The 16661-nt window shown below is 41.4% G+C and overlaps 1 protein-coding gene across 4 annotated transcripts in view; it reads left to right on the forward strand.

The window, feature by feature from the left end:
* Positions 1-8429: 8429 nt before the first annotated feature.
* The window catches only part of LOC139413844 (TOX high mobility group box family member 2-like), a 186172-nt gene continuing 177940 nt past the window's right edge, over positions 8430-16661 (forward strand). For 2 of the 4 annotated variants that reach the window (XM_071161640.1, XM_071161641.1), the window contains exon 1: positions 8749-9072. In XM_071161640.1, the coding sequence (XP_071017741.1) occupies positions 8968-9072 (105 nt within the window). In that variant the 5' untranslated portion in view covers positions 8749-8967. Of the gene's footprint in view, positions 9073-16661 lie in introns of all 4 variants that reach the window. The other 2 variants (XM_071161638.1, XM_071161639.1) reach the window with 2 other exon arrangements.

The following is a 16661-nucleotide window of genomic DNA, read 5'->3' on the forward strand; positions in this document are numbered from 1 at the left end:
GTTAATTCTTTCCAATGTGTCAAGTAATTATCTTTTTGTTTTCTCATGATTTGATTGGGTCTAATTGTGCTGCTGTCCTGGGGCTCTGTGGGGTGTGTTTGTGTTTGTGAACAGAGCCCCAGGACCAGCTAACTCTCTCTCTCTATCTCGCTCTCTCTCTCTCGCGCTAACTCGATCTATCTCTCTCTCTCTCTCTGCCCTTTTCCCCTCTATCTCTCTCTGCCCCTCTCCCCTCTTTATCTCTCTACCTCCAACTCTCTCTCTCTCTCTATCTCTATATCTCTAACTCTCTCTCGCTCTCTCATTCTCTCCCTCTTTCTCTCCCATGCTAGTAGTGAGGGATGCTGGGGCACTACACAAGCACTACACATTCCATTCCCAAGAAGCTATTTGGTATCCATGTGCCAGTTAACCCCTGCGCTGGCCTCAATCGCTAGAGATAGCCTCACCAATGGCTCGAGCTAGCTGGCAGCCAATAGCAGACGAGCTCGGCATGCCCACTGAGCAACCCATCTGTGGCTGGTATTAAACAAGCTGGCACCCCAGCGCACATGCCCCCAGACTGAGTAATAGCCATACTGCTGGAGACCTGGTCCTAAGGGAGGCTGGGGGGGAGGGGGGTGTCACCCACTGTGATGACAATGACAGTTCAGTCCTGTAAACACACATATGAATGTAGACACACACACATGAAGAGAGACACACTGAAACACACACACGCATGAACGAAGGCACACAAACACACAAACAAACACACACACAGACAGCCTGGGTTGTGTTGTGTTCTTAGTGAGAGAAAGCAAGATAAACACTTAGCTAGCTGTAAGTTATGTCATTTTTCCTCTCTGCCCCCTTTTAAAGGATGTGGACATGCAATGTTTTCCTCCTGCTTTGTGGGCTGCGTGGACAGGCTAGGTTGGACCAGGCATATGTGACAGGATCAGACCTGAGGTGTTGCAATGCCACTGCTGTATGATCTCCCAGGTCATATCTATCAACACCCAGGTTACAGGGAGTAGAAAACAACATGCATTCTCAGTGAAAGTCGATCTTTGAATTGAATTGCATGGCTATGCAAAGGCTCACTGAGACATATTTTTTCTACCAATCTGCCAAATATTATATATATTTTTAAATTTGAGTAATTTAGCAGACACTCTTATCCAGGGTGATGTACAGTCACTGTGTTTAACTATGTTCAGTAGTAAAAAAAAACAACAACAGCATATCACAGGTTTTACAATTAGGTTCTTCAAATCAGATACATAATGTACCATACTAATTGGGTAGTCCTCAAAGATATATCATATGTCGAGCAGAAGCAGAAAACTGAATATTGATGTGCTTTAGAATTATTTCCAGAAAATACTCAATTGAGTTACCTAGGCCTACCACATGTCTTAGAAGACCTTGTTCCAGATACAGTAGATATAAGACCTTGTTCCAGATACAGTAGATATAAGACCTTGTTCCAGCTACAGTAGATATATGACCTTGTTCCAGCTACAGTAGTTATAAGACCTTGTTCCAGCTACAGTAGATATAAGACCCTGTTCCAGCTACAGTAGATATAAGACCTTGTTCCAGCTACAGTAGATATAAGACCTTGTTCCAGCTACAGTAGATATAAGACCCTGTTCCAGCTACAGTAGATATAAGACCTTGTTCCAGCTACAGTAGATATAAGACCTTGTTCCAGCTACAGTAGATATAAGACCCTCTTCCAGCTACGGTAGATATAAGACCTTGTTCCAGCTACAGTAGATATAAGACCTTGTTCTAGCTACAGTAGATATAAGACCTTGTTGCAGCTACAGTAGATATAAGACCCTGTTCCAGCTACAGTAGATATAAGACCTTGTTCCAGCTACAGTAGATATATGACCTTGTTCCAGCTACAGTAGTTATAAGACCTTGTTCCAGCTACAGTAGATATAAGACCCTGTTCCAGCTACAGTAGATATAAGACCTTGTTCCAGCTACAGTAGATATAAGACCTTGTTCCAGCTACAGTAGATATAAGACCCTGTTCCAGCTACAGTAGATATAAGACCTTGTTCCAGCTACAGTAGATATAAGACCTTGTTCCAGCTACAGTAGATATAAGACCCTCTTCCAGCTACGGTAGATATAAGACCTTGTTCCAGCTACAGTAGATATAAGACCTTGTTCTAGCTACAGTAGATATAAGACCTTGTTGCAGCTACAGTAGATATAAGACCCTGTTCCAGCTACAGTAGATATAAGACCTTGTTCCAGCTACAGTAGATATAAGACCCTGTTCCAGCTACAATAGATATAAGACCTTGTTCCAGCTACAGTAGATATAAGACCTTGTTCCAGCTACAGTAGATATACGACCTTGTTCCAGCTACAGTATATATAAGACCTTGTTGCAGCTACAGTAGATATAAGACCCTGTTCCAGCTACAGTAGATATAAGACCTTGCTCCAGCTACAGTAGATATAAGACCCTGTTCCAGCTACAGTAGATAAAGAGACCTTGTTCCAGCTACAGTATATATAAGACCCTGTTCCAGCTACAGTAGATATAAGACCTTGTTACAGCTACAGTAGATATAAGACCCTGTTCCAGCTACAGTAGATATAAGACCTTGTTCCAGCTTCAGTAAATATAAGACCTTGTTCCAGCTACAGTGGATATAAGACATTGTTCCAGCTACAGTAGATATAAGACCCTGGTCCAGCTACAGTAGATATAAGACATTGTTCCAGCTACAGTAGATATAGGTTCTTGTTCCAGCTACAGTAGATATAAGACCTTGTTCCAGTTACAGTAGATATGACCTTGTTCCAGCTACAGTAGATATAAGACCCTGTTCCAGCTACAGTGGATATAAGACATTATTCCAGCTACAGTAGATATAAGACCTTGTTCCAGTTACAATAGATATACGACCCTGTTCCAGCTACAGTAGGTATAAGACCCTGCTCCAGCCTCAGTAGATATAAGACGTTGGTAATTAGAGCAGTAAAAATACATGTTTTGTCATACCCGTGGTATACGTTCTGATATACCACGACTGTCAGCCAATCAGCATTCATGGTTTATCAATAGATTTAGAACACATCATTTAGAATGGTCCCACTTTACTGTATCAGTAGTTGGTCAAACTTAAACTTGCAAGGCAATCACGAAGGGCAGGTATAGGCTGTAGAAGGGATGGGCAACTCCAGTAATCGGGGGACAGGGTTCTGTCACACTTTTTCCCATCCCTAGCAGACACAGCTGACTTAAAATAATTGCATTCTAAACTGAAGACCATGATTAGTTGATTATTGGAGTCAGGTGTGTTAGCTGGGGCTGGGACAAATGTGTGACACCAATCAGGCCCCCGAGGATGGGAGTTGCCCATCCATTGGCTATAGTGTAGATGTACAGTCTCTGATTCTCTATGGCTGCATTTACACAGCTAATTCAGATCTTTTTCCACTAACTGGTCTTATGAACAATCAGATCAGCTATTTTGACAATAATATGGCAAAAGATTAGAATTGGGCTTCCTGTGTAAATGTAGCCATTGATACACAGTAGCCTACTTAGTTAACTGAGAAACCTGTAGAAATGTGTACTCCTGTAGATGTGAAATAATTGCATGGTGAAACATGCCAAAGAACCAGAAAAACAAGGCGAAGCAATTAAGGCATTCTTGAAAGTCAGGACAATCCTTGAAGAAACATTGTTTTAATAGTTATAAATATATATTTGGCAAACAGTAGGCATTCAAAATTAAATGTGGAGTGGAGCTTATAGTTAGTTATGTGATGATTTCCCGTGCTCCACGTACCTTCAAAAGTATTCAGCAATCTTAATGTATTAGAAAACAGTTTCCATCATCATTTGTCACAACAACAAAAAAATCCCTCCATCGAAATCCTAAAAATGTTGTTGATCTGTCAAACATTTCTACAATACTGTATCTGCCGTTTCCATGACACAGGTCGTAAACATTTCTACAATACTGTATCTGCCGTTTCCATTACACATGTCGTAAACATTTCTACAATACTGTATCTGCGGTTTCCATGACACATGTCGTAAACATTTCTACAATACTGTATCTGCGGTTTCCATTACACATGTCATAAACATTTCTACAATACCGTATCTGCCGTTTCCATTACACAGGTCGTAAACATTTCTACAATACCGTATCTGCCGTTTCCATTACACAGGTCGTAAACATTTCTACAATACTGTATCTGCCGTTTCCATTACACAGGTCGTAAACATTTCTACAATACTGTATCTGCCGTTTCCATTACACAGGTCGTAAACATTTCTACAATACTGTATCTGCCGTTTCCATTACACAGGTCGTAAACATTTCTACAATACTGTATCTGCCGTTTCCATTACACAGGTCGTAAACATTTCTACAATACTGTATCTGCCGTTTCCATTACACATGTCGTAAACATTTCTACAATACTGTATCTGCCGTTTCCATTACACATGTCGTAAACATTTCTACAATACTGTATCTGCCGTTTCCATTACACAGGTCGTAAACATTTCTACAATACTGTATCTGCCGTTTCCATGACACAGGTCGTAAACATTTCTACAATACTGTATCTGCCGTTTCCATTACACAGGTCGTAAACATTTCTACAATACCGTATCTGCCGTTTCCATTACACAAGTCGTAAACATTTCTACAATACTGTATCTGCCGTTTCCATTACACAGGTCGTAAACATTTCTACAATACTGTATCTGCCGTTACCATTACACATGTCGTAAACATTTCTACAATACCGTATCTGCCGTTTTCATTACACAGGTCGTAAACATTTCTACAATACTGTATCTGCCGTTTCCATTACACATGTCGTAAACATTTCTACAATACTGTATCTGCCGTTTCCATTACACATGTCGTAAACATTTCTACAATACTGTATCTGCCGTTTCCATTACACAGGTCGTAAACATTTCTACAATACTGTATCTGCCGTTTCCATGACACAGGTCGTAAACATTTCTACAATACTGTATCTGCCGTTTCCATTACACAGGTCGTAAACATTTCTACAATACTGTATCTGCCGTTTCCATGACACAGGTCGTAAAAATTTCTACAATACTGTATCTGCCGTTTCCATTACACAGGTCGTAAACATTTCTACAATACCGTATCTGCCGTTTCCATTACACAGGTCGTAAACATTTCTACAATACCGTATCTGCCGTTTCCATTACACATGTCGTAAACATTTCTACAATACCGTATCTGCCGTTTCCATTACACAGGTCATAAACATTTCTACAATACTGTATCTGCCGTTTCAATTACACAGGTCGAAAACATTTCTACAATACCGTATCTGCCGTTTCCATTACACAGGTCGTAAACATTTCTACAATACTGTATCTGCCGTTTCCATTACACAGGTCGTAAACATTTCTACAATACTGTATCTGCCGTTACCATTACACATGTCGTAAACATTTCTACAATACTGTATCTGCCGTTTCCATGACACAGGTCGTAAACATTTCTACAATACCGTATCTGCCGTTTCCATTACACATGTCGTAAACATTTCTACAATACTGTATCTGCCGTTACCATTACACATGTCGTAAACATTTCTACAATACTGTATCTGCCGTTTCCATGACACAGGTCGTAAACATTTCTACAATACCGTATCTGCCGTTTCCATTACACATGTCGTAAACATTTCTACAATACCGTATCTGCCGTTTCCATTACACATGTCGTAAACATTTCTACAATACTGTATCTGCCGTTACCATTACACATGTCGTAAACATTTCTACAATACTGTATCTGCCGTTTCCATGACACATGTCGTAAACATTTCTACAATACTGTATCTGCCGTTTCCATTACACATGTCGTTAAAAAAAAAAATGGTGCCAAGGTCTCAACTCTAGAGCATGCAAGTTGCCCACCATGGTTCATGGACAGCTACAGGATGATCCAGAAAGCAGGTGGGTTGGTCACTTTGGGCTGCGTTTAGACAGGAAGCCCAATTCTGATATTTTTATCACAAGTTGGTCTTTTGACCGATCACATCAGATATTTTCACATCAGATATTTGTCATAGCTGATCTTATTGGTTAAAATACCAATTAGTGAAGGAAAGACCAGCATTGTGCTGCCTGTCTAAACACAGCCTCTTTAGCCCATGGGCTGGTCTCACAGGAGAAAATATATATATTTTGTGTTTAAAAATATAATAATTTCGCTAATTGTCTGCTGTCCCATTTCACAGACACCAGCCCAATGGGTTGATGTGTCCGAAATGCCCGGGCTGATTTCTGGTTCCCTGTGCCCGACCCTGTGATCTGGTTCTAGCCCCTCCCTGGGATCTGGTTCCAGCTCGACCCTGTGATCTGGTTCTAGCCCGTCCCTGGGATCTGGTTCCAGCCAGACCCTGTGATCTGGTTCTAGCCCGTCCCTGGGATCTAGTTCCAGCCCGACCCTGTGATCTGGTTCTAGCCCATCCCTGGAATCTGGTTCCAGCCTGAAACTGGGATCTGGTTCCAGTCAGACACTAGGATCTGGTTCCAGTCCGACACTGGGATCTGGTTCGGTTCCAGTCCGACACTGGGATCTGGTTCCAGTCCGACACTGGGATCTGGTTCGGTTCCAGTCCGACACTGGGATCTGGTTCCAGTCCGACACTGGGATCTGGTTCCAGTCCGACACTGGGATCTGGTTCCAGCCCGACACTGTGATTTGGTCCCAGATCTAGACCACCACTAAAACAGCTGATTCCACTGCACTAATTAAGGATTTGACTATACATTGATTAATTGCATCAGGTATGTTAGAGACAGACATGAAGACTTGTATTTTTAATTGTAAGTTTTTGTTGTTGTTGCAAAAATACCTGCACATGTGACATGTCCCTATAATATGTAACTAGCTATGTACTAGCCTAAAAAGTAAAAAGGAGGTTGGGGTCAATACTGCATTCGCGCAAAACTGAAAGCGTGAACCACCGCATTTAACCATGGAAAGAGGTCTGGGAATATTGCAGAATATAAACAGTGTAGTTATTCCTTCCACAAGGCAATCAAACAAGCAAAATGTCAGTACAGGGACAAAGTGGAGTCGCAATGCAACGGCTCAGACATGAGACGTATGTGGCAGGGTCTACAGGCAATCACTGACTACAAAAAGAAAACCAGCCAAGTCACGGACATCGACGTCTTGCTTCCAGACAAACTAAACACCTTCTTTGCCCGCTTTGAGGATAATACAGTGCCACCGTCCTGGCCTGCTAACAAGGACTGCCCCCAGCCCCCTCTCCTTCTCCCTGGCGGATGTGAGTAAAACATTTAAACGTGTTAACCCTCGCAAGGCTGCTGGCCCAGACGACATCCCTAGCCGCATCCTCAGAGCATGGGCAGACCAACTGGCTGGTGTGTTTACGGACATATTCAATCGCTCCCTATCCCAGTCTGTTGTCCCCACATGCTTCAAGATGGCTACCATTGTTCCTGTACCCAAGAAGGCAAACATAACTGAACTAAATGACTATTGCCCCGTAGCACTCACTTCTGTCATCATGAAGTGCTTTGAGAGACTAGTCAAGGATCATATCACCTCCACCTTACCGGCCACCCTAGACACACTTCAGTTTGCATACCGCCCCAACAGGTCCACAGACAACGCAATTGCCATTAAACTGCATGCTGCCCTATCCCATCTGGACAAGAATACCTATGTAAGAATGCTGTTCATTAACTACAGCTCAGCATTCAACACCATTAGTACCCTCCAAGCTCATTATCAAGCTGGAGGCCCTGGGTCTCAACCCCGCCCTGTGCAATTGGGTCCTGGACTTTCTGACGGGCCGTCCCCAGGTGGTGAAGGTAGGAAACAACATCTCCACTTCGCTGACCCTCAACACTGGGGCCCCACAAGGGTGCGTGCTCAGCCGCCTCCTGTACTCCCTGTTCACCCACGACTGCGCGGCCATGCACGCCTCCAACTCAATCATCAAGTTTGCAGACGACACAACAGTAGTGGGCTTGATTTCCAACAACGACGAGAAAGCTCGTATTTGTGTGTATTAGGTAGTTGTTAGGGAATTGTTTGAGTTCTTGTTAGATATTACTGCACTGTCAGAACTAGAAGCCCAAGCATTTCATTACACTCGCATTAACATCTGCTAACCATGTGTATGTGACCAATAACATTTGATTTGATTTGATATACATGACAATAACTTAGCTTATACTGAGCTCAAAGTTGGCGTGGAATAGGCTATCCGAATCGACTGGCTATGTATTTTCATAGCTACATCATCTCCATAAACTCTGATTTCTTGAACCACAGTGTAACCAGAGTGGTTGTCAATCAGCTTGATAGTTCCTATCCCATCCCCCTTCATCTCGTTTTCTTTCTCCCCATATTCCCTCTGTTATCGGCAGGGGTCGCATGGCATTCAGTATGGAAAAGAGTAGTCGAACTATATAACTCCAAGTGAACGCATGGATCAACACTCCTACATGACAAAGCGGACATGGAGTGAGCGCGCCGCTGGAAAATAGAAACAGACGAACGTTTTGGGAGGAAAGATAGCCAATCTAGTTCTATCTTTTTACATTTACCTTGGGTTGTTGTAAACAATTACAACGTTTGTTCATGTATAGTTGCTGAAACATCTATATTTTTTACTCAAAGTTAACTTTACGCGTATTTTTCCTTCTGCGAACACAAATAGATATAGCCTATTTATCCATAGAGCATCATCGCAGAAGCTTGATAGTGCTGAAGTGAGAACACCAGCGGATGTGAGGAGATAGTGTTTTTATAGACTCAACCCCCTTTTCTTTCAATCATTCTCTTTCTTTTTGTTTGGTCCAACAATAGAGAGAGAGAGAGAAATAGGGAGAGAGAGAGAGAGAGTCACAGGCATTGGACCTGCTTTTATGCCGTCAGTCTTGCGGACCCTGAGATGGACGTGAGATTTTATCCAGCACCCCCTTCAAGCGTGGGCTCATGTACATTACCAACTGATTCAAGTTGCCTGACCTCTTTGGACTATTATCACTGCAACAAGGTAATTACTATTAACTACTAACTACTTAGGCTGTAGACTACATTTAGATAAGAAAGTTGCATTCCTTTCTTAGTTGCGCAAATTTGTTGCATGCGGCTATTCTGCATTTGTCATCCTTGCATATTGATAACAATAGTGCCAAATATGACTCTACCTGAAATATAATCTCATGACATGCATCGCAAAGGCTACAGCTTTCAAAGAGCATTTCATAATTGAGATGGGTACATTTATCGAAACTTTCCTGCATTTTTGTAGAATTCAGACTCAAGCTCCGCAGTAACTCTTTGGAAGTTGACAACCTCTTTAACCCGGAGATGTCTCCTTAAAAGGTGTATCGCTATTATGAGCAATTTGACAAACATTTCACTGCAATGGGTATGTAAATTGTAGGTATGCTATAGGCGCGGTGCTGTAGATCCCATGCAGAAGTAATGGTGAGCACCATGCATGTCCTGTCCAGTGCAGATAGCCTCAAAGTATTCGATCAAATACGGACGTAATTACGCACAGTTTTCTGGGTTTACTGTCTACTGTAAACTCATAATTATCGCGATATTACGCCCAAATCGGTCCCTGCAGAATAACACTAAATATATAATTATTTTATTTCATGACGTACTACACAATAGTTTAATAACTGCATTCACCACAATGGTAAAAAGAACAATAATTCAAACCAAAGCCACTCCGCATAATAACTTATTTAAACATAATCTAGTTTTTCAGTTTGGTTCCCCCGTAAAAAGTCGCCGTGTCACATGTATTTTATCAGACACACATGGTCATGTTTTTAAGGATGTTACAGAATTGCAGGACTATTCATTCCAATACACCTGCAACGCATATTAGACATAATAAGAAAAGCCTAATGATACACAATGGGCATTCACTTCAACGAGCCCAGCATTTACATGAACAATCAGTCCATAGGGTAGGCTAGCCTTTACTTATAGCCCATGGTACCGTAGCCTACTAACACACTATGTGAATGTATACTAGCATCTATTCATCCTTTATCTCAGTTAATCATATATGTGTATGGATGCATGATATCCACGACAATGAATAATGTTTGATTGGAGCAGAAATGTGAACTCTCCTGATTAGATTATTGCCCTTGGGATAAAAACTGCACCTGTCGGCAAAGTTTCGTTTAACAGTTATTGGGTGGAGGGAAGCTAAAGAAAAACTCACAAAACCATTGAAGCTAAACATTTATGTGTCGCTATTTTCATCCCACACGGCTAATATCGTAATATGAAACATATGGATAGACGAAAATTTACGCATGGCAAACCAATCACGCCTTTTACAGCCTATACCGCATCGAGCTCTTTTAACCTACATTTTTCCTAACATCTTGAACATTTTAAAAACATTCCTCCTCATGTTCATTTTCAATCTGGATTCGAATTTATCGTTGGTACATTACTTATGTCTGCTTTGTTATATGATCACGTTGCAAACAGTTAAAATGTGCCCGCCTGGGAATTTCTAGTGCGCCCTGCAAAAAAATAGGACCGTGTATTGCTAACAGAAATAACTACAAGTAATAAAATACCACGGACTAATGTTTTTAAATGCCTTAATTTTGGGATTAGATTGCTCAATAATGACACAAGAAGTAGTCCGACATATTTTGAATAAATACAGTATGTACTCACTGGGCACAGACGTCAATTCAATGTCTATTCCATGTTGGTTCAACGTACAGTATTTTCATTGTAATGACGTGGAAACAATGCTGATTCAACCAGCGTGTGCCCAGTGGGTACTACTATGCAGAAACAGTGGCAATCACAGTACTGCCACAGATTGTCTAGTACGCGTTCTGTTAGTGAGATTTCCTCAGTCAAACACAAAGCATTATCAGATCTCCGATCTTCTCAAACCTGAAACATGCATGCATAAAGCCCGAAAATAGTTTACTTGCCAATCTTTAATTTGGCCCAATGATCTTATTTAGGCTATACAATATGCGTAGAGCTACGGCTGGCACAATTACTGTTAATGTATTTTTTATTTTATATTTGTTCTAGTGAATATTTATTACGGAGACCGCGGCCATTTGGCTGGCCAATTACCGTCATCCAAAATTCCCCCAAATTCCATGATGTGACAGCCCTATGTGGGACTATCATGTTGGATATTATGGAAGCACCTTATTACTCAACTCTTTATATAAACTACATCAAGATAAGAGAGAAATGAAGAAAAGTGTTGTTTATATTGAAGCCTGGTGGTTCAGAGGCATCAGGATTTTATTTATCCATTATGTCCAGCACCAGTTGACACTTTATCCAATCTGGCTGCCTGTCAATGCTATGCTCAAGGTAAAAGGTATGTAAACATTTTGTCGGTAAATACAAAGCTACAGGAGAGTGGATGATATAACTGAAATGTGTTTTATTAGCATATATCTGTCTATGATAGCTGTTCTTAGATTATAAATTAAAACCTTGGGTGAAAAATACGTCTTTAATCACTTTGCACTGTCACACACTTGTAAGTAGTTCAAGATCGAATGTGGATTGCTTTCCCATGACTTGGGCCCCCTGGCTTTGAATGCAAATTTACCATCATGATTCAATGAACTCTTGTTTGCACTAATGTTGCCAAGTTGGGTAAGAGGAGATGCTGGATGCATAGACAGCATCACACAGCCTTGTTGTTACTAAATTGAAGTGTGTCCACACTACACATTGACATACCATCTGTGGCACGTCACAGTGCACCAAAACAAATTAAATCGTATGCTGCCTTTTTTTTTATGACAGTTCACTTTTGCATCAATCTTATATCACCAATGAAACTGTAGATGTGTGCTGTCTATGACACTATCCCTGAAAATTTGGGAGCTGTATATAATTGGCCCTCCTAACAATGACTGATGCAATCTTGTACAGTGTTGCTGTTTGAACCAGAAGTGGCTTACATGGAAACAGGGCCATGCAGTATAAACAGCTTGTAGGCTACTTCCTGTGCTAGCTAACGTGCTAAAGTGCTAAAGTGAGACGACTGCATTTCCTGCTGGTTCAGTGTAAACGAGACCTCTGATAAAATGGCATACACACCAGAAACCGTAATAGGATTAATAATGGCAGGAACTTACAGGATGTATAAAATGCAGGGGCAGTTTTATCATTGGAATGTGATACTAAACGAAGCAACGGCGTGCTTTAGGACCATGTGGACCCCTCTGTGCGGTCGGGTCGGCTGTTTGGAGTGTTTTTCCCAACTGGATTTAAAAAAAAAAATCTAATAATATTATGTCCCCTCTACCACTTCTAAATCAAAAGTTGCGCCCCTGGTACAATGTATTAGCTAAATCGGGCTGGATGTTTGGGTTTGTGATCAGTGAATTTCGTGGATCTGGATTGACAAGCCATATCAAGAGCTCTCATGGATAGAGTCAGTGTAATGTATGGACATCTTGATGAAGAGGGCACATCTTCTCCTCCACAAATACATAATGGGGCAGGTTCCCGGTCACAGATCAAGTAAAAAATATTTTATTTAACTCGGCAAGTCAGTTAATAAAAACAAATTCTTATTTACAATGACGGCCAAACCCAGACAACGCTGGGTCAATTGTGCACCGTCCTATGGCATTCCCAATCACAGCCAGATGTGATTCAGCCTGGATTTGAACCGGACTAAACTGGACTAAAAAAAGCAAGCTCAATGGGGAATCTCCATTGAAAATGCTTTGTCTGGGAAATCACCCTGACATCCTGCATACTTCAGTTAGAGGCGCATTTAATGATGCCATTTCTAAACAACACATAGATGTATGCATGTACTGTATGTTTATAGTGGAACATTGAATGTATTAAGTACACCTACGTTTAAAGACCATGTCTAGTAACTCCTTATACTCTATCATAAACCCAATGTAGAACAACCCAAGCATCATCTTGACATCACACAATACACTATGAACAGTAGTAATGTTTACATGTCAAGGGGGGGGGGGGGGGGGGTAGCACATCTACATCACAAAGTGACCAGTCAAAAAGACTGAACATCATTATCTTCTATTCATTCTGATATTAACTCTCTGGGCCCACGCCTCTTCAACTCTCTCCAAGTGGCATTGTCCTGCATAGTCTGCATCTCCAATGGCATAATATTCTCTATATAGTGCACTACTTTTGACTGGGGTCCATAGGGTCCCCCAAATGGCTCTGGTCTAAAGTAGTGCACTATATTGGGAATAGGGTTCTATAGGGCTCTGGTCTAAAGTAAGGCACTATATATGGAATATGGTTCTATAGGGCTCTGGTCTAAAGTAGTGCACTATATAGAGAGTAGGGTGCCATTTGGAATGCACATGTTGACTCTGCAATTGGCCATGAGTCATCCTCACTTTTAGCCACAGATTCTCTCTCTCTCTCTCTCTCTCTCTCTCTCTCTTTCTCTCTCTGTCTCTCTCCCTCTCTGTCTCTCTCTGTCTCTCTCTCTTTCTCTCTCTCTCTCTCTCCCTCTCTCTCTCTCTCTCTCTCTCTCTCTCTCTCTCTCTCTCTCTCTCTCTCTCTCTCTCTCTCTCTGTCTCTCTCTCTCTCTCTGTCTCTCTCTCTCTCTCTCTCAATTAGAGTGGGTGTATTGTTGGTTCAGTATAGCTCCGTACACTAGGCGCACACCAGCACTAAAGGGACACTACTTCATGTTTGGTTGAGAGACTTTTTGTCAAATTCATTATCACTTGTGCATGTCATTTTAATTATTAGATTGGTTGGAAATATATAGTGAAAGGTGTGGTGTACTATACATATTTGCACTGCGTAAGTATACAGTACAATGTTTAGAAAAAGTACATATCTCTGTTAGTCTGAAGCTACATTTAAGCATGTCATGTATTTTTAATTGGTGTTATGCCTCAAGGCAAGATTACATTTTTGTTATTTAACCAGGGAAGTCAGTCAAGAACAAATTCTTATTTACAATGACGGCCTACCAGGGAACAGTGCGTTAACTGCCTTGTTCAGGGGAAGAACAACAGATTTTTACTTTGTCAGCTTGGGGTTTCAATCCAGCAACCTTTCGGTTACTGGTCCAACACTCTAACCACTAGGCTACCTGTCGTCTCATCTATGGTGAATATGATTTAATGGGAGTAAGCCTCAGGTGTACAATGTTTCCACTGTTTGCGCCATACACCATACCCGCATGTACACTCTTAAATCCGCACAATCAGAACTGCCCTGATTAAGGCTGCCTTCCCTTTTACCAATTAGCCACCACAAGGTACTCAATGTTTTTTGAGTATCGATCAAACACTTCTTACAAATTGGCTAGTTACAAAACTATACATCACCCTATTTTAGTTTGGGACGTTCCAATTTCACCCATATTAAAAGATTGATGGAATAGTCCAAAGTATGACCATGGTGGGGGTGGCCTTTCTCATGTTTAATCTCACAGAATGTGTTATTTTTTGCACTTCTCTCTCGTAACATGACCTTAACACATTCACCTTAATACATTTTGCCGACAGGTGAATCCGAGGCAGCGCTGCTATTCTCCCTGGAAAAGCATTAACCCATGTATACTCTAAAGAAGGGATTTTTTTATTGACAGATGGTCAGGGGGGGCGGGAACACACATACAAATCATTTGTAAACTGCAAATTGACCACAAGTAGCACAAAAATATTCTATATTTTACTGAAACATAATCCATTGAACCTGGCTTACATCTGTATACAGTCATATATACCTCTCTATTATGCGTGGATTACTTTGGAACAGATTTACAAAATTTAAATAATTGGAGCTGATTTGAAGGTACTTTTACAGTCTTATAATAAAATCCCCTGCCAGTTGGGGAACGCTGCCGTAACGAGAAGGAATGGCAGGCAGCGGAGCACACACACACACACTGCAGCTCCACTGGTACGGTAGTACATCAACAGGGCACTGTACATCACAATCAACCTAAACCATCTCAAAAATACAAAATTAGATGTATGTAAAAAGTTTAATTTGCAAGTACTTCGCTGGATGTACAGTACATACATGTTCTGTACAAATTTGATCGGTTGGCGGTACCACTTCCTGCTATTAATCACGCATTCCTCCATGTGACCGAGCCTCTCTTTATTTACGTCGCCGGCAGCGGCAATGTCAAAAGGTCATGAGGAAAAATCAGGTAGCCTGGAGCTGATTACATCTCTGAGTTAATGATAAGTACGAAGTCATTCTCTAGGGGAAGTTGAGCTGAAATTGCCTTCCACACAGCGACTGCACCATTACGTTAGAAAATGATTTCTAACCAGCCTCCTCTCATCGTCGTGGTATGACTTATTTATTAAAAACACAAGAACAAATAGCAAGGAGAGGCAACGGAGAACTGCGATCAAAGCAGTTTCCTAAAAAATATTTTAAGTGAGTTAAAAGTATTTTCCCGACGATAGCAAAGTATCAGTTTACGGTGGAGAGATGGTTAGGTCAACGGGATCCTCATATTTTTCACATCATTTGAACAGGCAAGAAAGAAGACCTCTAAAATGAATAAACCGGACTTTATTTTGATGCCGTGCCCGTGGTGACCTGATTTCCTGCCTTTATAGACCTACCTGGCATATTCCTAGAGTCACAGACAGTGGCTGTAACTGTGACTAGGCCATTTACTGTGAAAGGCTGCTGGCTCTATATATAATAGGAGACGGATCCAGTAATGCCTGCAGTAAATAAGAACCTGGGTCCTCAGGGATTGAGCCTGGACTCCAGTTTAACCTGCAGAAGAAAGAGCCTCACAGACACAATCCCACAGCTCTCCATGCTCGAGCCCTTACACATGAGTCTCATGGCATCGCTAAAAGAAGGGTTGACAGTTTATGAAGTTTAATGTAAAAGTTGTCTAAAAATAGATGAAATAGTTTAGTTTATCACCTGCATCCAAATGAGATGAATGTCTGTTTGCTGTTGGTAATAGTGTGAAGCATACCAGTGTATATTGTAATTGTAGTACTATCTTTATATCAATAGCTTCAGCCATTTTTTATCAACATGATGTTTCTTTCTTTATTAATTAGAATGAATTACAATTGAAAATGTAATGCATTAAGATCAATTTACATAGATCATTGAAATCATTTGCATGCATAATCATCACAGCAAGTGAGTCATAGTCACATTCTGTAACAATAGAAGAAATGAAAGGTTGACATGGTGATTTGTGCTGGAGCCGCTGTATGCTTACCCCTCACAAAGTCATATTAACTCTCATTATTGTCAGTGCTGTTCAAGCACACAATGTAGCGTCCACCTCCGGTTCTGGAAGTGTTGGGGGGCTTGCTTCCTCTCCTCTTCCCCTTCCCCCCTAGAGCAGCGTGGTTTGTCAGAGCGCTTAAAACGATACCTCTATCTCTCGCTCTCTCTCCCTCTCTCTCTTCCCTCTCTTAAGCCACTTTATATTCAGTTTCTTGATTGTTTCGGGGGGTGAGGAGGGTAAGGGGTTTTGAGGGGTGTGTGGGGAGGGGGCCCTTTATTTTTCAGCCACCGTGTCTTTAATGTCACTCAGCGATGTGGAAACCAAAATGAGCCTTGCCACCAGATGTGTTCCAGCCCAGATAGTGACTTGAA

Source organism: Oncorhynchus clarkii, chromosome 7, assembly GCF_045791955.1.
Source record: "Oncorhynchus clarkii lewisi isolate Uvic-CL-2024 chromosome 7, UVic_Ocla_1.0, whole genome shotgun sequence".
Classification (NCBI taxonomy): domain Eukaryota; kingdom Metazoa; phylum Chordata; class Actinopteri; order Salmoniformes; family Salmonidae; genus Oncorhynchus; species Oncorhynchus clarkii.